This window comes from Porites lutea, chromosome 6 (genome assembly GCF_958299795.1).
Source record: "Porites lutea chromosome 6, jaPorLute2.1, whole genome shotgun sequence".
NCBI lineage: Eukaryota > Metazoa > Cnidaria > Anthozoa > Scleractinia > Poritidae > Porites > Porites lutea.
In genome coordinates this window covers 17,978,475-18,003,797 of record NC_133206.1, presented here as the reverse complement: position 1 = coordinate 18,003,797, position 25,323 = coordinate 17,978,475, and the positions used below count along the sequence as shown (strand labels likewise).

The window sequence follows — 25,323 nt, the reverse complement described above, 5'->3', positions numbered from 1 at the left end:
TGCCGTTTTCCTACAGTATTTGGCAAATACATAAGAATTCTAGATCAGGTTAGTAAAATCAGGCGATTTCATTCAATTCCATTTGAGTTTCAGGGATTCGAAAATCGGCCCCAAATTTGTTTCCTCCCTTTCCGTATTTTATACTGTAAGCCGATCTTGCGAGCCCTCAGTCCCTTGGTTTGCGGTCTATAGAATGTGTAACGAAACTGTGATGCGATCAAAATAACCCATTTTTTCAGAGGTTTTCGACGGGTTTTGATGTTCTAACAACAACCACATCTCCTCTGGACCCTGTGCCGAAAGCAGCAAAATTGTCAGCTGCTGGCTAATTTTGACTGGGCTGAAAACTTTCTGAGAAGGCTGAGTTAACAAGTTCTACCGTACATGCAGTTGATCTTGTCTCAGTTTTCTCTTTTTTTTTTTTCTGTGTGTTCTCTCAATGCTGGTTATGTAGTTTGTCAGGAAAAGAAAATGGAGAAGCTCCTGCGATCAGCAAGGATAAACAAGACAAACCCGAACCCAAAGCACCAGTTATTATTATTGATGACGATGAGGCAGAATATGTTGATGTTGCTGATATGTCATGCCAGGCTACATTTGAAGACATTGCAAGTGAAACTCAGGCAAGCCAGGAAAAAACGGACAAGACAGGGGACAAAAGTCGGAATGATAACTACATTCCGCAACCACAAACAGCAAATACAGACACTTTGTTAAAACATACCTGCACTTCTGCGGCTGTGTCAACGCAGCAGTCGAATGCAATAAAGACTGTTCCAGTATCTAAACCTCCACCTCCCACCACACCTAAACAATCAGACATTGCCCTGCATTCTGTAAGCAGTGCAGGGAAAACCCCGCCTGTTATTTATAGAACATTAAAGTCGCCTGTCACAAGTGGTGCACCGCTGTTATCACAGCGTGTAGCATTAAAATCATCACCTCCATCGCTTCCTGTTCAGCAAGCAGTACCAAGTGTTAAACCTTCTGGCACTAGTGGATCTACCTCTTCACTTGTGTCTCCTAGGGAAGTCAGGTATGGTTTTTGTTTGTGATGTTAACCTTGTCACTTCCAAATTATGGGAGAAAAGTCCAAATTCAACCAAATTTCCCAGCTTAATTTTGTAAAATGCTGAGAAACAAGTGGTAGCAACTGCAAGTACCATATTTCCTCGAATAATAGCGGAGGTGGAGTGGGGGGGGGGGGGGGGGATTTTTAATTTTTTTTGCACCAAAGGGGGCGATTATTCAAAGGAAAGCAATTATTTGACAGAGCCATTTTTTCAAAATTTAATACATGAGCATGAGTTGCTCAAATACATGAATTGCTGGAAGTTGTGGACTGACTATTTTGCTTTACTATCCCATTACTTATCAAAACTGATCACATGAAATAAACTGAACATGGACTTTTTAAGTGTCCAAATTTGTTTCCTTGATTAATTTTCAGTTTCAATATCCTTGATGTGAGAGCTTTAGTCATCACTGATCAGTTTTGTAACTTTTCAGTTGTAAACAATCAGTAAATGAAAGCTTGTTTGTTATCCTAAGTGTCAATTTTACCTTAACAGGGAGGGAATAAAAAAGAAGAGAATATAACCAAAGGGCTGGGGTGATTATTCAAGGGAGGTGATTATTTTAAATTGTTCCATTAAAAGGGAGGCAATTAACTGAGGGATGGCTATTATTCGAGGAAATATGGTACTGACAAAGAAGGTTCATTTGAATGGTCACATCACAGGTTTCTGTCCAAAGACCTAAAAGTTACAACAATCGTAACAGATGGTTTTATTTCTAATCAAATTAGAATTGGAAATGTTGGTTGTTGAGGAAAGGGGAAAATCAGGGTACAGTTATAGCTAGAGAATAGCCTCTTAGAACAAGGGAGAGAACCAACCAAAAACCTCTTTGGAAACTTTGAGATTCTTGGCAAACAAAAGTACCTTGTACTTTAATTGGACACATAGTTGACCACTACATGTGCATGTAAGTGCTAATTTGACAATGATAACAATTGTGCTTTATTTTATTAACTTTCAGGCCAAGTAGTGCACCTTCTGTGACTTCTACATCCAAACAAACATCTTCTTTCTCTCTTTCCACTGCATCTCAACCTTTACCGTCATCTGCCAGTAAACCTGCCCCAGAAAAAGAGATGGCGTATGTATTTATACTATTTTTACAGAATATCTGCCTCTTTGTTCTTAGAGTACAAGTGATACATTTTGTCTTTGTTTTAGTTGTCGGTATTTTACTGCTATTATCCTGGTCAAAGACATTTTGATGCTTAATTTGCAGATGCCTTACTTAAAGAAGCACTCATTTGATAAAGACAGTCAACCCTCCAAGTTAAAGTTTTTGCCTAGTCACCATTTGGCGACCAACTCTTTTGTTTTAGGGAGACTTTTTTACAAATCAAGTCACCAGCTTCAAAATTTTAGGCGCCATGGCGACTAAAATGGTCGCAACTTGGAGGGTTGACAGTACAGTATGTTATCGTGCACCCTCCTTTCCTCTGAATGATAAAGAGTTTTTGGTGTCTTTCTGACACAAAGGACACACACAAAGTAACTATTTTGTTACAATTATTTTGTGTGTCCACATGAATCTGTAACCATGAACTTCTAGGAGTCCATTGATTGCAGAAGATTCTCCACCTTTCAATGGTGGAAGGTGGTTTTCATATGCACCGATACTTCATCATATTTCTTCAGAATTTGTAATACTTTGGTAAATGTATGCAAATACTGTTAAAACTTAAAGTGGCTCTTTTCTTCTCAGTGAATGCTGAAAATGATAAAAAGATAAATGATAAAATGATAAACTTCAGCCTGCGTTCTAGGCTCAAGAGAAACATGGATCCATGGGTGTACTGTTTTCTTGTTACACAAATGCTTCAAACAAGGAAATTTTTTCAATACTGATTTGTTTATAATGAATTAATAGTTAACAGTATTATTACTTGTATCAGTCCCCCTGCAGGGCCTCCCAAGTTTGAAATTGGTACTCGAGTTGTAGGACAACGGTCAGATGAGCTGTGGTATCCAGGTATGCCATCACTGTAGAAGAGTTTTTACTATAATTATTACATGTATACTATACCACTTAGTGAGCATGACAATGCATTAAATAACAAGCATTACTTCATAAAGTAACTACTAAATCAATTATTAATGTAGGTATCAGCAACTGTGATTGATAACTTAGCCTGCGAAAACAGCCGTTTCTTCTTGCTCCTCGCCCCTTGAGACATTTTGCCAGGGGAGATGTCTGCGTGTCAGTGACAGTAATGCCATACTGATAATGTAAATCAATGTTTACATCAATCATTAATCTGGGAGTCATGGATGGGGTTCCAAATGCAAATTTGTTTGATTATATGTTTCTTCTGGTCAATTTTGGTAAAGTCTTGTGTTCATCTGCTAATGAACTTCAGCAAAATTCAAATGGTTTTTCTAGGGAAGAATATATTCCAGAAAAAGGGCTGTTTTTTAATAGATTCATCGCGTTTACATTTCAACTGTGTGGCTTCTTGTCTTTTGTCTGTCATTTGTAAACAATGTGAGCTGTAGCTAAAATAATATAACAACTATGTCAACCAATTAGAGCTCCTGACCAGATTCCAGACAGATTTTACTTCATCAGTGTGGAATTTCTGTCGCTGACATACCTTCCAGTGAAACATCGGAAATGTCGAGGAGCAAGGAGAAATGGCTGTTTTCACAGGCTATTGTAACTATAACAATATATGTCTTATTAGTTCTTAAATTTTAATATATTATATTAAAACTGAAGAAATAAAAATTTATCTGTAGTTACATGTATCAATCTTAGTTGCTGGTGCTTGTATCCAAAGGTTTCACTGTTTTATTGGGTCTGTTTTGAGAAGGTGCTATTTTCATTTCTTCTTAATAAAGAGTTAACTGAAGAGCCGATACCTTTCTTATCTCTGTTATATTGTTTTATTTTGTCTACTTTTAATCGCTATTTTTGCTTCTTCTTCTTCTCATTCCAAAAGGTGTCATAGAAAAGATATTACCAGACAAAAATAATCAGGTATGGTTGTTTTGCATAATATGTACCTTTAAAATTATTCATCCAGATAATGAACATGTACCACATGTATAATTATTTTACAATTTATTTTTTATTCTAGTTAATTTTTATTTTTCCATTGTTTCAAATTCATTGTCATGCATTACCATTCCCAAAAGCAATATGGAACAATAAAAACTATTAAGTACAATGTATACATCAGGAGGGTATAAAAAGAAACGAGTTGTTCTCACAGTTGGGTAACAGTAAAAGGCTACATGGAACAAGATATTGTTTAGATTAAGGTAATTTTCCTTTGGAAAAAATCTTCCTGGATTTGTGCAATGTGACCTTAAGTGCATTGTGCAAAGAAACAAGACCATGCAAGGTCAAAGAGTTTCATTCTGCTCATTTCCTCGTGAACAATCTGAAGTAAAAAATTCTTTTGTTTCGTCTGTTGTCCGGGTTACTTGGGTTTGTCCATATGGCCTTGATTTTTCAGCAAATTAAATGCAAATCTGGACAATCTTTGTTAATTGAAGTTAAGTACACATTGCAAATGTACAGAGCTATGCCAATAACAGTTTTACAGCTTGAAATTTGGTAAGTTGTACCAGACAAAACATCATTATTTTTAACTACCCCCCCACACACACAAAAAAAATTTCTTATGAACATTGGCCAAAAAACTTTAGTTGCCCCATGGTCAAGTTAAGAACAGAATTCAATAGCCCAATAGCAAAATCCACTAGCCCAGGCTTTCAGACACTACTTTCTTTGCAAGCTGAAACTTCCTGTTAATTATCAGATCAAAAGGAAAAAAAGGTACATGTAGCAACCAGAAAACTGCTCGATGGGCTTCAAAAAGTGTCTCTCAGCAAATTAAAATTTTCTGGGCAAAATGAGTAAATATCTTTCTCTGGCAATATCACAAGGTTAATTAATGGGGGAATTCTTAATTGATTAGTTACAGCATGCCATATTTTAGAAACAATCCTGTGCAAAATTTTATTTTTGTAGCAGAAGGTCAAATACAAAGTAAAGTTTGACAAAGGAGCAAGAGGCCTCTTGTCATCCAACCAAGTCTCACTGGAATCTAATCCACATCCTTCATGGCTGAATGTTGGCAGTCGTGTCGTAGGTATGTGCTTTGTTCTCTCCTGTCCGTACCAGTACGTACAGTCTGTACAATGTTATGCTGGACATGGGTTAAGCATGACAGAGCTTAAGCATCTGGGGTAAAGCTTAAAGCTTTTAGGCTTAAGAATTCCTGCTTGCAGAAGGACGATTGGCACTAGTATTGCACCTTTTTGCAATTTAAGGGTGTGGGTTCTTTTCAGATTAATTACTTTAGCTTGTGTTCAAAACAGGGCATGTTCTGTTAGGGAAGCTCTACTGCTAAAATCGACTACTTAAGCAGGGCTGTCACTAAGATTTCAAGTAGTCGAGTATACGCAATAACTACAGGAATTGAATGGCTAGGAAGTGATGTCTGGTGCAGCTCCACATGCACAGAGCACCTTCTTTAGCCACTTGGGGAAACAGTCTTCGTTCCAGTCTTCATTCCAGTTCTCATTTTTACTCATTAAACATCGTGTAGTGATCTACAAAAGAATATTCACATTCAAGAGCAAAATGAAATAAATAATAAGAGAATCTCTGAAACAGGGCCTTATAATTTCACACCAACAGGGCTGACAATAAGGGCGGGTAGCTGGCCAAAACCGCCAGCTAGTTAGCCATCCTTAGCTGGCTACTTTCATCTGCTCCAACCAAACTAAAAATAAGCACCAACCAGTATTATTGTAAAGCATCCGTTTCCCAGTTTTGAATGACATTGAACCCATACTTAAACAGAACATTGCAACCATACGATTTCATGGAACGCCTGGGACATTTCATTGGCATGCGTGTATTCTGACAAAACCAGATGGCATCTTGAAATACATCTTGAAAACCCCTGGAAATGCCATTTTTGAGACCTTAAATTTCAAAATGTCCCTAGATGCCTTGGCCCTCAAGAACTTGTGCCTTTAGTACAAGTTCCAGAGCCGCCTTCTATTCCTTATCAGCCTGCTACTTTAAAACTTTCTGACAGCCCTGACCAGTAATAATAATTTTGTCTGTAACTTGCAATAGTCATGTTTTATTCAATAACTTGATAGAAGTATGTACAGCTGTACATGCACACTATAAGTTGCATTTTGTACTTTAGTCTAGTTTTACACAGCTCCAAGTAAAAAAGTTATTCATCATTGTTTGACTGTGTAATAATTTTAGATGCTTTCCAGACACTGCACAACTATTTAGGTTACTATTGTATTAATTGTAAGCTTTGTTTGAAATCTTAAGCAAACATGTTCACTTGACACATGGCTTGCACTTACAATTAGCTGCTAAATTCTTGTTTTTTGAGCACATGTAATGTATTTTAAGTTGCTAACAGTAATGACCTAACAATGTTTGCATGTGCTTATTGGTGAAGTGATCTTTACAGTCTCTTTATCTGATGTCTGCCTCTGAGTAATAATTATAGGTAAATTGTAAGCTAACCTAACCCTAAAGTTAAATATTGATTGCATATAATTAAAACCATAAGTTGATATTTCATGATTGTCATTAAATTTAGAGCTTGATTGATGCCTGCTCCCCACTTTTTTCCATTAGCCTTAAGGCCTAGGGACACAGCTGAAGAGAACGCATCTTGGCGGAAACCTTCTACAGGTTAATTTTGACATTTTTCTTTCTCTTCTTGTTTCCCAAGGCTTTGTCTGCCTGTGTGTTGACTAAATTATTTGTTCTCGTCTGCATAAAAATATTGTGGCCTATTTCTGTTTTGTGCTCTATAGTCAGTGTAGCCTCGTCATTCGCTTCCTTGTAAAGAAAACTAGAACAGTTGAATAATTAATGTAATAAACCCTGACAGACGGTCATGCAGAATGCTTTGTGAGGAAACTGTTCCATGTATGCAGGCTACTGATGATGAGTCTATATTTCAATGAGCAACATCTACCATTCAAACATAAACTTTTGGGATGGGCTTGGAAAGCTCGGGTGAACTTTCTTTAGTTTAAATTACTGTTGTAAAAAACGTTTGTTGCCTTCTAATTCAAAAATAATATACAAGTATTGTTGGAATGTTGGCCACATATGATCATATGGTAAGTGAGTATCTTGTAAAGGGCTAATTAATGATGTAAAATTGGAGGCTTGCATGTAATCCATACAGTTTTCAGATAACTACTGTCTGCGTGATGTATAATGATATTTTTTTGCAAGCCCTTTTTAGTATTGTTTTATTCCCCCCCCAGTTTCTTTCTATATGTTAGAATTCCTTTCTACTATCTTCATTTTTTGTATATCCATGAACTGTGGAAAAATATGGTTGTGCTACCTGGTTAAAGTAAGGTGTACAGTTGTATCAACATAATGTACCCTTCTGTTCATCTTTGGTAATTAATTGAGGTGCAAATGAGTGTCAGCGAGGCATTTTCTTTTAATCAATATCCCACAAGCTAATAATTCCTAGTATGCAGCTCATGTCTGTTGGATGGCATGTTTACTTTGTGATAAACTATTTTGTCTCACAACTGATTTTGAAGAAGTACCGATACAGTTATAATGATGGCTTATGTTTAAGAGTCAGTGAAAAAACTTGTCATGTTACTGAAGTGGCTATAGGTGCAGTGTAAGGCATTATTGTTGGGCAAGAATTTAGCAGCTAATGGTTTCGTGCCATTGTGTAAGTTGTAACTCGTGCCTTTTAAAGCAGCATTGTATGTGCATGTAATGAACATATTTTTGTGTAAAGTAAATGTAAGGCTATGCTTACAGGCAATTTTACTTGACATGTATACTAGAAAACAACCCAAACACAGTAAGAAAGTGTCATCTCGTTACTGTTGATTCCATTTTCTAAACTTGTATCATTGAATTTGTAGGATTATATGGCAAGTTAGATGTGTTGTATGCTGGGATTGTGACAGAGAATGCTTGTGCTGAAAATAAGAACAGGTTTCTGGTTTTCTTTGATGATGGATTTGCACAGTATCTGCCAGTTAAAAAGCTTCACCATGTTTACCACACAGGTAGGGTTCAACTTAGGCAACACATACTAAGCTATTCAAGGCTGTGCTCTTGAAGCACCTGGTAGCCCCTGGAACCAAACCTTTTCTCCTGGGCAACTAGAAACTCTTGAATTTTTCATAGAAATGATAATGCTCATTACCCTGGGAGCACTTGGCTTCCTTCAATTTTTTCTTGGAACGCAACCTTGCTATTGATAGTTAGCTGATGAAGAGGAAGTGTACCAAATGAGATCTTTGTTGTTTTAGGTGTTTAATCTTCCGAAAACCCATAAGAGGTCTTAAGTATATGGGATGGTGGGATAGGGGAAGGCTTGCATGTCTGGATGCATGCAAAGATATTGATTTAATTTACACTTTTCAATACTGCAACAACTCTAACTGCTTATCCCCATAGGATGTTGCATCTTTTATAAAACAGCAATAAAAAGAAACCCTATTCTACTTACTTTGGTGTAATGAATGACATTTGCCCCCAGTCACTGTTAAATGTACATTGTGTGGATTGTGATGTCATAATAACATCTCTTTGTTATATGAAAATATTTTTCCAGTCCGTTGGTAGTCAGCAGAATTTAGTGTGCATGAGTTCCTTCTTCCACTAGTGCTTGATTGATTTGGCATTAGAGCTGCGAAAAAATTGGGCATGAGCCAAATTGGAGACGCAAAAACCTTTCATGGCCTTCCCGATATAAATTGCTACTTGCTGTGGCTCTGCTGCTTAAAGCAAACATACACTTTAATCCTGCCTGATATACCGTAAAATTCCGAAAATAAGCCCCAGGGCTGATATTTTTCAAAGGCCCTTTTTGAGGGGATTATTTTTGAAGGGGCTTGTGTTTGGAGGGGCTCATCTACAGAGGGAAATTTGCATTTCAAAATCTATTCGGCTAGCCTTATAGTTGAAAGTGAATTTACTATTTTTGTTTTGTTTTACTTTGTATTTTACGGCAATTTTTTAAGTACAAGCCCCTGGGGGGCTTATATTTGGAGGGGCAATTTAACGGAGGGTTTTTCTTGTTACTAGTTTGGGGGGCTTATATTCGGAGGGGCTTATTTTCAGAATTTTACGGTATTAGTCAGTTCCTGGACACTTTTTCTTTTGGGCTCCCATCATACTATCAGAAAAAAGAGGTTTGGTATCATTATAGAAGCTGTAAATAAATAAATGAAGTAATGTTCTTATGGAAAATGTAACAATAGCTACAATAACATCCTCATCATGGTGTAATGGCATGGATTGGAATGTGTTCAGTTTTCACAATGTACAATTTTGTAATATTTTTTTAGGAAAGAAAGCTTGGGATGATGTTGCTGAACATTCCAAGGAGTTCATACAGGAATATCTTGAAGAATTCCCCAACGTAAGTTTGCAGCTTCACTTCCATGTAACATTTTTCAATTCAAATGTATGATAAGCTCACTCCACCTAGCTTGTAGAATGTGGGCTTGCAGTGGAGGGAAATGTACAATGTAAGGTCAAACTGAAACATGAGTTGTTTACCATTTACCTGTACATGGACAATGCTTTCAGTTCACTGATTACATTTGGGTGTTGCAATTATGAAATTATGAAATTATGAATTTATGGTCTCAACTCCAGAAGGTGATCTAAAACTGTCATAAATGAGTAAATCCTGCTTTAATAAAAATAAAATTAATATTGGTACTTTAAAAAGTAAAAGGCATTTTTTCTTGCTTCATGCCTGTTACTCTCGAAGTGACCATTGTGAATGTCATCGTTCATTATTAATCCTGTTGTTTGAGTTGTGATATAAGAGTGTCATTTTGATTTCTTCTCTTTTTACAGCGTCCTATGGTAAAGCTTAAAGTTAGTCAGTGGGTGAAGACTGAGTGGAGAGGTCAATGGTAAAAGTATATATATTTACATACATAGCATTAAACAATAATATTATTCTTTGGATTATCAAATCAAATAGTTGCAAAATTTTTTCTGAGCCACAGAGCCATGAGGTAGTTGTTTCTAAAGCCTCTGCTTACCAAAATGTTAGAGAATATCTGTTTTAGTATAATTATCTCAATGGTTTCAGAAAAGAAGCCATTCAAAGTTAATTTGATTAGCCGTTCAGGTCATGCCTGTAAAAGTTGGCTGGTTAACAGCACATGTGCAAATGTTAGATTTTTACAGACGTTTAAGGGAGTGTATAAATTTCCCAATATCCCAAGATAACTGATGTCTGTAAACCCTGAGTTACCACATGCACATGAACTACAGAATGGACTATGGTGAATGATATACAGATATACGCTGGAAATTGAAGGAAATTTTTGTTTCAAAATCCCTCAGTTAACTTATATTGGAGGAAAAACTGAGACGGCAATTTTTCAACGTATGAATCTTATACAATAATAATAATAATAATATTTAATACTTATATTGCGCTTTTTCTATAAAAATACTCAAAAGCGCATTACAAAATAATAGTATATAAAATAATAATATAAATAATGAAAAAATTGCTGACGTAGTTTTTAAGCCCCCGAGTACAACTAAGGCGTGATGTCTGCAATGTCTAATTAGATGCCTCCAAACCCCTCTCTGATCTCTCTTTTCCCTTAGGCTGAAAGCAAAAGTTATGCAGCTGGACTGCAGTTTAGTCAAGGTAGGTAGATTTTACCAAGGAACTATTCCAATAATGTCTGATCACTGTGTCTACAGTTAATACAATGCTGAAGTTTTACAACAAAATAGTAAATTCTGTGACTGTATCATGCCTAGTTGTCTAGTTCAGATTAATTTCAGATGCATGTTCTTTTGTAGATGTTGTTTCAGATTGATAATCGATCTGAATGGCTTTACAGAGGATCAACACGACTGGAGCCTCTATACAGTGCCTTGGTGAGATATCCATTATAAATTTAACGTTATAATAATATGTGTGTTGTATTTTTACAGGATTTTGATAAATGAATAGGTCACACACACACATATATATATATAGATAGATATATATATTAACTTTGCCATCACCGTTTCCATTAAGAATTCTAGTAGTAGGAGAAAGGTGTAATGTCGCAGGAGAAAATTATGAAGTGGGCTCCACGTCTGAATAAAAGATAGTCTGTTCCATCCCTGCACATGTTGAATTTTAAACTGTTTCTTACATAATATATCTCTTCAATGTAACTGACAAATCTTTTTGATTTAATAGTTAAGATTTTTTTGATACCCTTTTGAATAATTAGGTGGATGGCAAGATATCTACTGCTAGAAAGAAGAGGTCTCGTAAGCTGACAAGAGGTGCTTCAGGAAAGCCCACAGAACCTTTCATTGACTATAGCATCACCAAGCCATGTTTTGGTATTTCACCATACAGCAAAACAGACCCAAAGGGTGAGTTACACTTACTAGTTGTAGTCTGTAAGACATTTTTGTATGTTTGAGACCAAGGGAAGTGTTCGTAACCCTTTAAGTCCCAATAGTGACCAAGATCAAATTTCTCCAAACAGTATCCATACAATGTCAAGAGACAAGTTATGAGAATTAATAAAATGATCACCAAAGAGAAAATGCGTTGATCTATTATCAAATTCGCTCAACTCATTCTTTAAGGAAATGTATAGAGATCAGTTTGGAGAATTTGTATGTGGGTACTGGGGCTTGAAGGGTTAACCCTGTTAGTCCCAGAATGGATCAAAATCAGTTTTCTCTGAACAATATCATGAATAAAAAATGCAGAGAAAGGAGAATTGGTAAGATGAAAACTAAAGGGAAAATGCTTTGGAATCTCAACTTATTCTTTAAGGACATGTATGGAGTTCAGTCTGGAGAATTTGTGTTTAGATATTGGGACTCAAAGCACTAACAGAGAGGATTTTAACTGTATTTTAGTTCACTAATCAAAATTGTCACTAAGATTTCAAGTTGCCGGGTAAATACAACAAGTTGGCGGGGAATCTAACAGCTAAGGGTTTCTTTTGGTTCTATTTTTCTTCTTTTTCCATTGAAAGTAGCGGGCGACCACGTTCATAGTAGCCGGGGGAAATCCCCGGCCCCGGCCTCTTAATGACAGCCTTGCTAATGACGTAAATTATGCACTCAATATCAGGTGAACAGCAGAGAAAATTGGAAGAGAAACGGCAACAAACACAGCTTGAGCAACAACGACAGCTAGAGGTTTGTGGACGAAAAAAAAAGAATTGTAATATTTTCTGCTTAAATACACTGTAGTTAAGCACATGTTGTTTCTCACAACCTAAAAATTAGAATTAGAATTAAAGCAAAATTCGACTAAAGTGTTATGTTTTGCAGGGAGTGGTGCAATAACTAGTTCACTCCACCTAGCTGTGTAATACATGTTAAAAGAAAGCAGACTGCATTTTTTTTGTTTGTTGTTATTGTTTAGTAATCATAACGGTGTTTCATATGTTTGTGCTTTCTGTGCCGTAAGGTGTACAGATAACTACTATCCTTCAGTTTCCTAAATATGTGTGTTCATGTACCTTATCAATGGTCACCTCGCCTCCATTCAGATGCTGATTTTAATTGCAGCTGAACTAAATTCAAAAGGAGAAAATGCTCATTTCTGTCAAACTGCTTACAAAATAGGCTATTCATGCATTAAGTTCGGCACATCTGAAAGTTGGGCATCTCAATCAAAGCCATTCCAAAGTTGCTCTGGCCGGGCTAGGCGAAAAGAATGGCTCAGGCATTCCTAATTGTTTCAGACTCCAAACTTTTCATGTACCTACAGTGATTAAATGTATTAGGTTTGGCTCATGAAATGTTTGGCGTCTGAACTGGGCCTTAGTCATCTTGGTCATCCTTGTCACCCCCGTCACCCTAGTCATCTCAGTCATCCTTGTCATCCTAGCCATCCCAGTCATTCCAGTCATACTAGCCACTCTAGTTATCCCAGTCGTTCTGGCCACCCTTGCCATCTTAGTCATTCCAGTTATCCCATTAGTCCTAGTCATTCCAGTCATCCCAGTCATCCTAGTCACCCTAGAAAGAAGAATGAAAATTTTTCACCATTTTTCCCTTACTCTCTCGTGAGTGATCAGTATTTAGCATTTACAATATTGTTTAACTTGTTTGACAGCAACAAGAACAAATGAGAGGTGAAAATAAAAAGATGTCTGCCATCTTGAAATCATCAAGTGCGATTTCGACTACGTCCTCGAGTAGCAGAACTTCGACATCTACCACCTCAACGTTTACAGGGTCTTCCACAAGCTTTACACCAGGAAGTGCAAGAACATCCTCAAGACAGGCGGACCCTCTGCATAGGAGCTCAAGTGACTCTTCACTATCGAGGCTTGCAGTGTCTGGTGGTGGTGGCAGGAGTAGTGATGGAGTCAGAAGTGGAACTCCTTCTGGGACTCAGCCATCAGGTAATTAGCAATTTATTATTGAATTCAGCTTGTGTATGATATGAAGAATTTTGCAGATCAAGGAAAAGCTGAATCCAAAATGACTGTGTCATCACTCTTTCAAAATAATTCTTTGCAAGCTCAGAACATACTTACCTCTATGCCTAGTTCTCACGTTCAAAACACTTGCTTTTTCGTAAGAGTTTTTGGATGTGAAGGGATGTTTCGTCTGGCATATATGTTGTGGCAGGGTGCAAAGAAAGTTAGTTTTATTACTAGCCCGAAAGTCATTTCAACTAGCCTGAAAAATTACAGTTCTTCTGTAATTTGAATTCTCCCCCAAAAATCACTTGCCCATCAGGCAAGTTGGGAACAGAATTCACTAGCCCGATAGCAAAATCCACTAGCCCCAGGCTATCGGACACCACTTTCTTTGCACACTGTTGTGGTTCAATTTTATCCTTGGTTCAAATTTTCTTTTCTTTTGTTTTGGGTATTGTAATGTATGATTAATTACATGATGCAAGTTACATAATGAGTTTGAAATAAAAGAAAATAAAATTTGAACCAAGGATAAAATTGAACCACAATGTATATTCTTAAAAAGCAGGGGTCTTCTATTGAATGTTTTTTCCTATTTGGTTAATGATAGCCGCTTTTGTGGAATCATCTTGGAGATTTAAGCTAATTTAAAACAGAAATATTTTGAATGAAAAAGAACTAAAGGTTTCAATCCTAACCCATGATTAGCTTTTACCTTCCTTACAGACTGGTTTGGCTTCTCATCAGGTCCCATCCACTCTAGAACAATGTAGAAATTAATATTTGAATGGACGATCTGCAAAGTGGATAAACGCATAAAAGACAAATTTAAAAAATCTTCGTTCTTGCCCAATGCAGTTGCATCCACAGGGCACAAAGGATTTACTTGTGGTATTGATTCCAGTTACATTTTACAGTTAGTAGCACAAGTCACCTTTGTTCACTGTAGAATGACTGAATGATTAAACCATCATCCTGCAGTGTTTAATGCAAATCTGGTAAAATATTATCCAGTGCTCCTTAAAACGCATTAGACCCTCTGATCACACGTTTTTTGACTATCTATCACGTGTATCTTACACAAAGCACCAGCTTTGGAGCGCGCTTTAGCCTTCACTTGTTGTGGCTTGCACCCTGTAACCTTTCATTAATACAGTTCTACTATATTCTTTTTTTCTGGCAGGTTCATTTCAAGCTGGTTCTGGTAAACAAGCCACCTCCTCCTCTTTGGATTCTTCATCATCTACTGACTGCACAGGTGGTCAATGCTCTGCTCCCACTGCACAGGGCAGAGGCCTTGTTAACAAATGCAACAATCCAGCTTGTAACGGGTGTGGCACCTGTAATGGTGGCTCCATGTCAGTCTTCCAGGCTAGTACCGCTAGGAAGAAGACCACTGCAGGATTAGGTATTGAAACGTTTTTAGTATTCACCTTATTTACCTCTCTATTTATGTATATATGTATTTATTGATTTAGTTATCTATATGTTTACTACATCCATTTTAAAATCGCTCTTGATCCTTGCATACTGATTGACTCTCAACAGTGTGGTTCAATGAAAGGTTCGTACTGACTAAAATTTTGTATTTCGGCCACCAAATTGTGCTACTTCAAAGTGGATATGGCCTTTGTATTATGTAAATAAATAAATAAATAAATGTGGTGATAGAGCATCATGCCAACCTGCAATTTTGGTCTGAAATCGTACTGACGATACCAATTCAAACTCGTGCTGCGTGTTCATCAGATTTTTAAAACATGCACGTGATTTCAGACCAAATTGCACTAAACAAAGTTTGATAACCATTATTTATATATTTAATCCAAAGTCCTATGCATATCAATTGTTTCACTGTTTCTTGTCATTCGCTATTATTTCGTAATCATAGCCTGTTTGGCAGGCTTTTGTAGGGGAAAGGAGAGGGACTTAAAATCCATAATTTACCCTTTCCTGCCTTCTTCTAAAGCCTGCCATGCAGGTAGGCTCAATGCCCGCCACTTTCTCGATTCCGGTCTTATTCCTCCCGGAGAAGAGAAAAGACTCCTTTCAGGGGAGGGGTGTGGGCTTATTTCCTGAACAGTGGCTATAAATCGAGCCTACCACGCAGGCTGTTGTGATACTTTAAAGTCAATGAGAAAATAAAAATGCCAATTTGAAATACAAATACAAATTTATTAGTTATTAACTACAAGTTTTTGTGAGAAAAAAAGCTCACATATTTACTGATTAGTCCAGCATTTCGTGTTTAGTCTGCCTTTGTCAAGTTCTTTCATTTAGCATTTGTACTCTCTAATTTTGCAAGTGGAAGTGTGCACATATCATCCGCGCCACAATGGTAAATTTTTAACCTTCTGTGACACCTTGACGATCTGCAGTCTCAAGCACTGGTTTGTGACCTTGAAGTTTAAAACACTCAATCACTTCTTTGTTCTGTTTAACTGTTTCCTTTGTTTTCAAGGTACCCCAAAGGATTATTTCCAACGACACAATGGCATTGAAGTTATTGACTTAGAAGGAAATGGCACAATGCTTAGTGTTCCAGTGGAATCAGATCAGATGATAAATTCATTGGCATCACACAAGAATGAGGTAAGGTCATGCATTTTTTTGTTTTCTATGACAATGCTACTGCTGTCCAAATAAGCAGACAGATACTTCAAGAGAGAATTATGGACAGAGAGGGAATCTTAGGGCGTTGACCAAGCGTTGGCTTAAGTTTAGAGACTGTAATTAAACAGAAGCCTAATTTCCGACACGTCCGCACATTGTAATCGATCGCTTGAAACGTCATCAAGTCCACACGCGACTGCCTCAAAGCAAACAACGCCGAATATTGTAGCGGTAACTGCTGAATTCTCTCTTGACAACACTGACCTCTCGGGAAACCAGTTTCCTATTAATTTCAAGCGGTTTTGGTCTAAAAATTTCTTAAGTGAAATGACATATAGCAATGGCCTCTAGACTGGGCGTTTCCCTCTCTGTCCATTATCTTCTCTTGGTTACATTACATTGATTCCTCCGCCGCCTGGTTAGCTCAGTTGGGAGAGCGCCGGTCTTACCGAGCGGGAGGTCGCGGGTTCGAACCCCGGCCGGACCAACGCTCAGGGTCTTTGAAAAACTGATAAGAAAGTGCTGCTTTGTAATGAAATCTGCAAATGGTTAGACTTTCTAGTCTTCTCGGATAAGGACGAAAAACCGTAGGCCCCATCTCACAACACGCTTTCACTGATCTGTTCTTGCGGGACGTAAAAGAACCCACTCCACTGTTCGAGAAGAGTCAGTTGGGGGACGTAGACCCCGGTGGTGTGGCCAACCTTTACGGTTTGTGGGTTTGGGTAGGAATGGCACCTCGCATGGGACCTGAGTCCTGTTCTTGCTCATTCCCTCTGTGTAGGCCTGTGTCCAGAAAACCTGGTAAAAAAATTCCAGAAGGAAACATCCATATTAGTGATAAAATATTGCAATTTTTTAATTATTTAGACGGCCTGGAAAAAAGAGAGAGCCGTAAAGGAGTCGTCCGTTTACGTTTTTATTCGCTAAGGAGTTGCGTGTAGAGTATAAATGTAAGCAATTCAGCGTGCCTCCCATTTGAATGCTCGCAACTATCATTGAAGAGCAAGCAATTCTTTTTTTCTACATATCAAGTAAATGAACTTTAAAAGACTTTTTAGCGAAAAGTTTATATTTCTCCACGTTTCTCAGTTCTTTTTTTCTGTATTACTGTCGATCTTCTTCTCTCTTCTTATCCTTCTAACTTTTTAACTTTCAGTACCTAGTTCCTAATGCGGATGCCTCAATACTGGATGAACTTTATAATGTTAGTACCTTTCCTTCTTTAGCTTAAAACAGCACTGCATGGCCACTGACACCCCATACAGTTATCATGCATGACCTTTTTACATCACTTCAATCCGACCTCCTGTATACGGACAGCCCAGGGACCGGGAGTAGGTACCCGCATTTAGGAAGTGGCCCTTTGGGAGGTTGGGTCAACATCGTAAACGCCGAGCACTACAAAGAGTCGGGGAAAAAAAATAAACTTATTTATACTTAATGCATATCCGAGCCGTAGCTTGCAAGAGGCAAGACAGAGTACTTAACTAGCCTAAAAGCCAATTTCAAAAATGAGGTTGTTAAAACATTCCCAGTTGAAAGAGCACTTTAGACAAAGGCTGAAAATGGCGCTTCAGTGCTTATAGATTCAAAATTTTCTGGGGTGGGCCTGCCCCAGTTTCTCTCCTATCAGCACGCGACTTCGGCGATCACAGACCTTCCCTCGTCCATACTAAAAGTCGGGCTAGAGCCCTGTATATATCGACAGGACTGCTACCGTACTCATGAAACTGTTAAACTCCTTTTCCATAGCAACTTATGTTTTACATCATATATAGAATATGTAAGGACCTTATTTGTAGTGAATTGTGAAACTGTCTGTTCGAGAAATAATTTTAGGTTCTGCAGACCTTGAGGGTTGTCTGCTTACGAGAGGTGTCCCATAGCTGAGACCTAGACCTTTCGAGATTGTCACGTGCACATTTTTTCCGATAACCTTTCTCGAAATAGCTGTATACATGGCAAATTGTGACCTCTCTAGATGGATACCTTCGCAAAAAGGAGAATCCATCTCTCATGAAAACAAAACCACAGAACATTAAAGAAAGGTGACTTTCTATGAGGGTGTCTGCCCTGCTTTGTAGGATTTCATCTAGTCTCTAGTCTTGTTATGCATGTACTTGACACTGGATTCTGGGAGACCAAGTTCTTTGAGACTTAAATCTTGTCATCTGTGGGGATAGACTACGAACCTCTGTATCTTTCCTCAAGGTTATTGACATAGTAAGTGCGCGCACGGGGTGCGAGACACGACAATCGAGAGCAAGGGTCTCCATTGCACGCGAGGCCAGGAGCTTTTTTCGTGCGTTTTGCTTGACGTACCTCGTACAAAGACACTACTTATAATTTACTGTAGCGAGACTTGTTCAGCTCCTCAGTTGGTTCATTTCAACCAATCTTTACAGTCATGGGAAGCACCTTGGCTTCGTACAAATCGTCGGGATGTCAGAGGCACTGGCAGAGAAAGGATCCCAGCTTTCAACATTCCCACTAACAGCCAGCACAAACAGGATGCTGCATCACTGATCCAATTGAGACTCAATCAGAGCAGCTTGGAGAAGGGGGCGCTGAGAGATCAGCAGTGTGAAACTCCTAACTATTCGGTGGTTTCAAGCAAAAGTGCTCCTAAAGGTAGGCCTCAGACCGGCGGGGAGGAGGAGCGGACTTTGCAAACTTTTATACGGGGCGGGGGGGGGGGGGGGGGGCTCCTCCCCGAGCTCCAACCCCTTACCGTTTCATATACCATGCTTTTTTGACGGACAAGGTACCACCTTCGTGTACCTTCCATTGAAATGTAGCACCCCTTAAGCATACCCACTTAATAGGAATAAATCGCTAAAACAGGAAGGGCCCTTGTCATTTTCGTGTAACGTTTAATAAACTAAATGGGCAAAACGCACGTCTTCTCGAAACATTATTAAGGCCCTTTTAATACTTAAATGATAGATTTTCCAACGCTTTCACATAATTCAACTTGTGAATTCCTTACTCTTTGATGTACCCCTTTCGGGCGGAGCCTCCCTGTATAGACTATTGTAGCGAATAACCCCCGGGGCTACGGGGAATTGATGGTGAATTGTGACGATTTCGATCTGAATTGAAAGTTTGAATTGCTTGTGTGAATTGAATGTTTGAATGGTATGACTGAATACGCCACTTGCACATCTCCCATAATGCACCTTATTTGTCCCCCGCCCCCCTAATTTTGCATAAGTATTGTTTTCAATTTCTCGTCGGACGGCTGTAATACCCAGGAGAAATGAAAGACAAAGGTTACGTAAAATTTTGCGGGGCAAATGAAGTGCTTTATGGGAGCAAGTGGTGTACAGACCATTTTCGATATATTAGAATTCATACTTGACTCCGTGGCTTGGGGAAACAGGACAAAAGAAATATTATTCATCGCTGAGCCTCAAGATGATTTCTTTTGTTTTATTCCCTCAAGCCTCACAGCCAAGTATGAATTTTAATATATCGAAATTGGTCTATTGAACGTTTCAGTTTAGTGTCTGAATTGCATGCTTGAATCGACGAAATGTTTGCGTTGTGAAATTGAATGCTAAGCTAATATCGAATATTCCCATTGATAAACTGGTTCTTCAGATTGCCAAATTGAATATTTTGTCCGCACTCAATTGCCGAATTGACTGTTTAAATACATTTTGGGTGCTTGGTACCTAAATGCTTGTGCATTTACATCACCTCATTATTGTTATCGCTATTTTGTTTGTAGGGCCTCATAAATGCAGTAACCTCTGCAATACAAACCAAACCGTTGAAGCCGAGGAAAGTGTTAAACATAACCCAAGAGCGATTCCCCTCCTACTGAAGTGGAAAAGGTTAGACGTTTCGATGAATGAAAACACAATGTTGCATAAACAAATGCAAAGAAATAACTGGAAAAATTAAAACGAAATGAAGGTTTCCTTTTGATATGAAATCATATTCCTTGCAATGTTTGTCAGTGCAAATGTTGTACCTATGACTTTTACAGGTGGTTAGCTATCTTTTTACGAAGCTTTTTCTCTGAACATGGCGACATGTGAAGTATAGTAACAGGTTATTTTAAAAATAAACCAGCCCCAGTTGATCAAAAGGTGGATAGCGCTATCCATTGGATTAATCTCTATCCAGTGGATAAAGTTATTGGTTTCCCTAATGAGTATCTACTGGATAGCGATTTTTCCGGTGGACAGTGCTATCTTACCTTTGAACGACTGGGGCCTGTTGAAAGATTCTCTCGAAAGAGCCTCGTTTGTGGGCTAGTTCCAGTGCATTACCTGGGAAAAGAACGTGGTCTAGTGGTCGCCGTAAAAGGATTAAAGTGCAAAACAGTCTGTTTTTTTTTCTCAAAATCAGTAAAGAAATCGGTAAAGAGTGGCGTAAGAGTCTTACGCGCGCGTAGCGCACGAGCCCTAGGGGCGTGTGAGGCGAGAGAGAAAAACCAGTCTCGCTCTCTGTTTTCAGCCTCGTTCCAGACCTTTTGTTTGACTGCTCGGGCGTACTTGAATACGGTAAAATACGGACTGTTTTGCAGTCTATAAAAGGATGGAGATAGAGGTACAGATGAAAACAAAATGTTGGAACTCCCCGATAACTGATCTCTAATTGCTATTCCTTATTTTTGGTCCGTTATGGATGTTTTCTGCAGGGAAATTGCACAGCGTCACCCTGGTAACAAGAAGACTGTTTATTATCGTACACCTTGTAACAAAAGACTGGTAAGTAGACGTCTGTTATGTCAGCTAAATGTTTGTTTTTTAACACCCCATTGCAGAATCTATAAGAGGAAAGGGTACAAGCTTTCGGCGCAACTATTTCTGGGATCGTGTGGATGGGCAAGCGTCACTTATGATTGGTTTATTGTTGCTTTGAATACCATCGACCAATCATAACTAACGCTTGTTTACCTAAACGACCCTAGAAGTCACTGTACCTAAAGATTGTATCCATTCTTCCAAAAGTTTCCGAAGTGGGGTATATCCGATTGTTTTCCTACATCGGAAAACTATGGTAATCGTTCGTTCCGTTAAGTGAGTTTGGCGTAGCTACATGATTGTGTCCATGAAATAGGCCACTTCCGAGTTCCAAAAATCCTCACTTTCAAAATAAGGCTAGGTGCACAACCTTTCTTGTGAAAAAGAGTTTTATTTGCATGAGAATGAAAAATGATTTCCATATCAAAGGCTGAGCACCTACCCTCGTTTTGAAACAGAGGCAACTCGGAAATGGCCTTTTTTTTAGTTGAGGAAGTTGTTATTTCGAGTACAGTTTCGTTATAATGAGAAAACTCTTATACCAAGCCAGAATGGTCTGTTTCTTGTGGGAAGCCATTTGATGTTCTTCAAAAAAGATTTTATTTAATTTCACACTGATGCATCTTAAAACAAAACATTTTTTTACCTTAACATTGTTTCTCATTTCTTTCGGCAGAGATCCTTACCAGAGCTTGCTTGTTACTGTGAGTACAAACGATATTGTTAGTTTGAATTCTACTTCTGAAAAAGAATAATCACTAGTCACTTGCGAACTTATTACTCATTTCTCAAAGCCGAAAAGCTCGCACGGCCGGAGCGTAACCTGCCTTCTGTAACGTAACACATCTAGCGGTATTTCTACAGGTTGATTGGTTCGTCTTCACTCAAGTTTGTCTTCACTTGTTCTCCTTTAGTGACAATCACAAATACTGCAAATGTGTCTATAGATCAGTTTTCATTTGACCCGGATGTTTCCTGCCAAGATACTGTTTTCAGAGATGTGGTAAGAATGATTTATTGAAAAATGTTGTAAGTAATGCGTGCTTTATAGTTGGTCAGAGCGATTTCGTTACATTTGCGCTGTACTTCACTTGAGTGCCTTTTAGGGTTATTATGCACGTGGGCCACGCCACTCAACCCGGGGCGCACGATGTTAATGGGTCTTGTTTCAAAAGAAATGAAGAAGCAAATTTCTTTGAGACATAGAACCACTTAGAACTTTTATAAAAACATTAAGTTCCAGCACTTCTTTTATGTTCTTGGAGGAATGTTGATATAAATTTTATTGTGGATACCGCGACGTAGCAATGTGGCCCCTTTGGTTAGTAAATATTTTCAAACACCGACGATTCCCTCAGATGCACGCGATAGACTTAAAACGTTCCGTGGAATAATTGATTTGTGAAACTATGGTCTAACACTATTAATGTGGACTTATTGCCATTGTGACTGGCTTGATCTTGTTGTGGTTTACACACCCAACGGGAACTTGGTGAGACTGGTTTCGATGCTGACTCGGAACGGCATTGTTTCGTTTATATGCAAGATGGGCGGTGAAAGTAATGTAAAGTTGCTTCTCTGTGTTTAAGTCATTAAGGCTTTCTTTACTTCAAAACATTTCTAATTGTATAGTGACTGTTTCCGCGTGACGATTTCTTTTCTGTTGCCAGGAACCTATTTGTCCTGATATCTCTCGAGGTGCAGAAAGAGTGGAAATCTCGGTATGTACTTAAAACACTGTTTTTCGCTAACACACTTTCCTATTTCAAAACCAGTAAATGATTAAGTTCTTGTTTTGTTGTCTCTTCAATATATTATTGTGTCGCTTAGCAGTGAACTGTGCTGTTACTGTATCAAGGGCTGTTAGAGATGAATTTTTCCTGAAATTTAAGAAGAGTGTTGTTAAGAATCAGACCTGGGTTTATGGGTTTTATTAGCGCCCCTAATTTGGATTTTCACATGAAAATTCCTTCTTCCGCTCCACTCCCCCCAGTAACTATTTAGAGAAATGACCAAACCAAAGTGTAGAGTGTAGAAGAAGAAGTTTGTAGAGAAGGACGTTGAGCTGGTTTTAAAACAGGGTTCGCACAGGTCATGGAAAACCTGGAAAGTCATGGAATTTGATTGTCGGTCATTGAAAGTCATGGAAAATTAACGTTTTGTGGGGGGTAGATAAGTTACTGCAGATGACAAAGCAAGGGCAATGTAAGATAAAGGGTTGTAATGAAACAGCGCAAATGGCACGCCTTTTTGGGACACCAAAGTTGGTGTCTGTTTAACTGTTTAAGGTCAAAAATACGTTAAAACACGGAAGGTTTTGAAAACTTTTGAAAGTGACAGCTAAACCTAAGGTCATGGAAAACTTGAAAAGGTCATGGAGAAAATCATGGTAAGTCCTGGAATTTGAAGAGCGTTAAATGGTAGGAACTCTGTAAAATATTTTCAATTTTAGGAAACGCCATTAGAAAAAGAAAAAAGAGCCGTAGTCTTCCCGCTTAAAAATTATCCCTTACATTTAAAGAGTCTTCCTCGAATGGTAAAACCCAAGTGATGCAGTGGCGGATCCAGGGGAGCTACCCCCCTCCCCCACCGCCTTATTTTTAGATCAAACTGAGGCCTGAAGAGCCGAAAAAAATTTTTTGGAGTCAGCCCACCCCCCCCCCCCCCCCCCCATCTCAGGATCTGGATGACCGGGCCCCTCCCTTATCTGAAGGTTTGGATACGACACTGTGATGTGGAAGCTATCAGCAATCCGTTTCCTTTGCTTTGCCTTTACGCAAAAGTAACCAAAATCCACACTGTCTTGTTTGCCACAGTTTGGCAAAACAATTACATTGCGCCGTCAACTAAACCAAAATGAGGTACTTATTCAGCCGTTTTGATTGACACATATCAGGTTGTCAACGAAGTGGACACGTGTTTTCCGCCTCCGATCGATTACGTATCCAGAAGGATTCTACATGAAGGAGTCAATATGGTTCTCGACCCAGCATTCCTGGCATGCTGTGACTGCACGGATAACTGTCAGGTGAATTGGTGTCATCATCTCTAGTCTCTAGTCTTCTGAAGGTCCTCAAATGTAAAGTAAACTAGATGAAATTGCCGTCCTTTCATATTTGAACACCAATGATTAAGCTAACTGGAGAGTTTTGCTCGAGTGAAGTCATTGTAAGGAAAGTGGACTAAAACGAAGGAGAAATTCCACGAGTGCTTGCCCTTCTACGGAGTCCAGAAAATATTTTAAACCAATCAGAATTCAACAGCTTCCAGACTGACTGGTTTGGTAAGAGTATTGAGATTACCAGTATTAATATTGCTATTAATATTGCTGTTAATATGGTTGTTAATATTCGTTCAAGGACAAGTCCAAGTGCTCATGCGCCCAGTTAACCATTCAAGCCTCAGCTGCTGTAGGAGGCAAAGAGGATCCCACAATTGGTTATGAGTTTCGCAAGCTCAAGGAAGGCGTTCAAACAGGGTGAGATTGCCAACTGCTGCAAAACTTTGTTTTGGTGAATTTATTTTGTCAGAGAAATCACTGGCTTCTGTTTCTTTTGACACTCCACCTGTGTTTCTGTAAAACGGTTCACAGTGAACTAACGAGTGGCATTGTGAAAGCTACGTAAAGTACTACAGTTCTCTATAGTATTATTACATGAACTACATTAGGAAAACAAAACGTACACTCTAAAGAGGTCTATGCTCTAGCAGGAAACTTCCTTTTCTAGCCACGAATTACCGACATTATTCGCTTACCAAAGGCTTGACTCAAAACAATAGAATGTTAATGTAATGTATTTAATCTAGTAACATTTTATGCGACAGTCATACTTTGCTGTCTCTTTCTAACCTGTTTGATCTTCTTTAGAATCTACGAATGCAATCAAAACTGCGCATGCGGCACCCAATGTTTCAACCGAGTTGTGCAGAATGGCATCCAGCTAAGGTTACAAGTGTTCAAGACGGAGAACAGGTGGGGATTGCTCAATCATGCAATTTTTGGGTTCAGGGTGCTCTGACAAGAGAACGTTATTCAATGCTGTCAGACCAGCCGGATGTAAGACATTCCTGTTCGAGAAGTTGCGGTGAAAATTACGTTCATCAGTTTGTGATTCAATGATAATGTTCTTCTCTGCAAAATACTACGAGCGACTGGCAGCATAGGAACCTTGCAACCGTCTCTTAGTGTCACTGGTAGCGTTGCTTTGTAAATTGCGGGGAAACTGCATTAAGAAGCAGGGCTTTCACTGAGTTCACGTAAAAGCACGGCACATGAATGTGAATGAAAGAATTACTAACATGGTTTGTCAGTAGTGTGTCTGGAGTTTCGTTTGACAGAGTGATAGAGGCGGAGTAGTCCGAGTAGTCCGAGTAGTCCAGACACACAAAAGGTCTTGATCGTTGCTGTGGGGCAATTTCCGAGTTCCAAAAACGTTCACTTTCAATACGAGGCT

General features: G+C 38.7%; 1 protein-coding gene across 5 annotated transcripts in view; it reads left to right on the top strand.

Moving 5' to 3' along the window:
• Positions 1-25,323, top strand: part of LOC140940214 (histone-lysine N-methyltransferase SETDB1-like) — a 41,845-nt gene that overhangs the window by 5,437 nt on the left and 11,085 nt on the right. The window contains exons 4-29 of one of the 5 annotated variants that reach the window (XM_073389132.1): positions 455-1,036; positions 2,041-2,160; positions 2,972-3,048; positions 4,019-4,056; positions 5,059-5,176; positions 6,703-6,759; positions 7,977-8,123; positions 9,411-9,484; positions 9,931-9,989; positions 10,702-10,744; positions 10,903-10,980; positions 11,328-11,475; positions 12,191-12,258; positions 13,184-13,475; positions 14,680-14,904; positions 15,958-16,088; positions 17,269-17,316; positions 18,518-18,743; positions 19,846-19,951; positions 20,764-20,833; positions 21,546-21,573; positions 21,784-21,872; positions 22,540-22,590; positions 23,766-23,897; positions 24,229-24,347; positions 24,738-24,842. In XM_073389132.1, coding sequence (XP_073245233.1) covers positions 455-1,036; positions 2,041-2,160; positions 2,972-3,048; positions 4,019-4,056; positions 5,059-5,176; positions 6,703-6,759; positions 7,977-8,123; positions 9,411-9,484; positions 9,931-9,989; positions 10,702-10,744; positions 10,903-10,980; positions 11,328-11,475; positions 12,191-12,258; positions 13,184-13,475; positions 14,680-14,904; positions 15,958-16,088; positions 17,269-17,316; positions 18,518-18,743; positions 19,846-19,951; positions 20,764-20,833; positions 21,546-21,573; positions 21,784-21,872; positions 22,540-22,590; positions 23,766-23,897; positions 24,229-24,347; positions 24,738-24,842 — 3,231 coding nt within the window. Of the gene's footprint in view, positions 1-454; positions 1,037-2,040; positions 2,161-2,971; positions 3,049-4,018; positions 4,057-5,055; positions 5,177-6,702; positions 6,760-7,976; positions 8,124-9,410; positions 9,485-9,930; positions 9,990-10,701; positions 10,745-10,902; positions 10,981-11,327; positions 11,476-12,190; positions 12,259-13,183; positions 13,476-14,679; positions 14,905-15,957; positions 16,089-17,268; positions 17,317-18,517; positions 18,744-19,845; positions 19,952-20,763; positions 20,834-21,545; positions 21,574-21,783; positions 21,873-22,539; positions 22,591-23,765; positions 23,898-24,228; positions 24,348-24,737; positions 24,843-25,323 lie in introns of all 5 variants that reach the window. The other 4 variants (XM_073389131.1, XM_073389133.1, XM_073389135.1 and 1 more) reach the window with 4 other exon arrangements.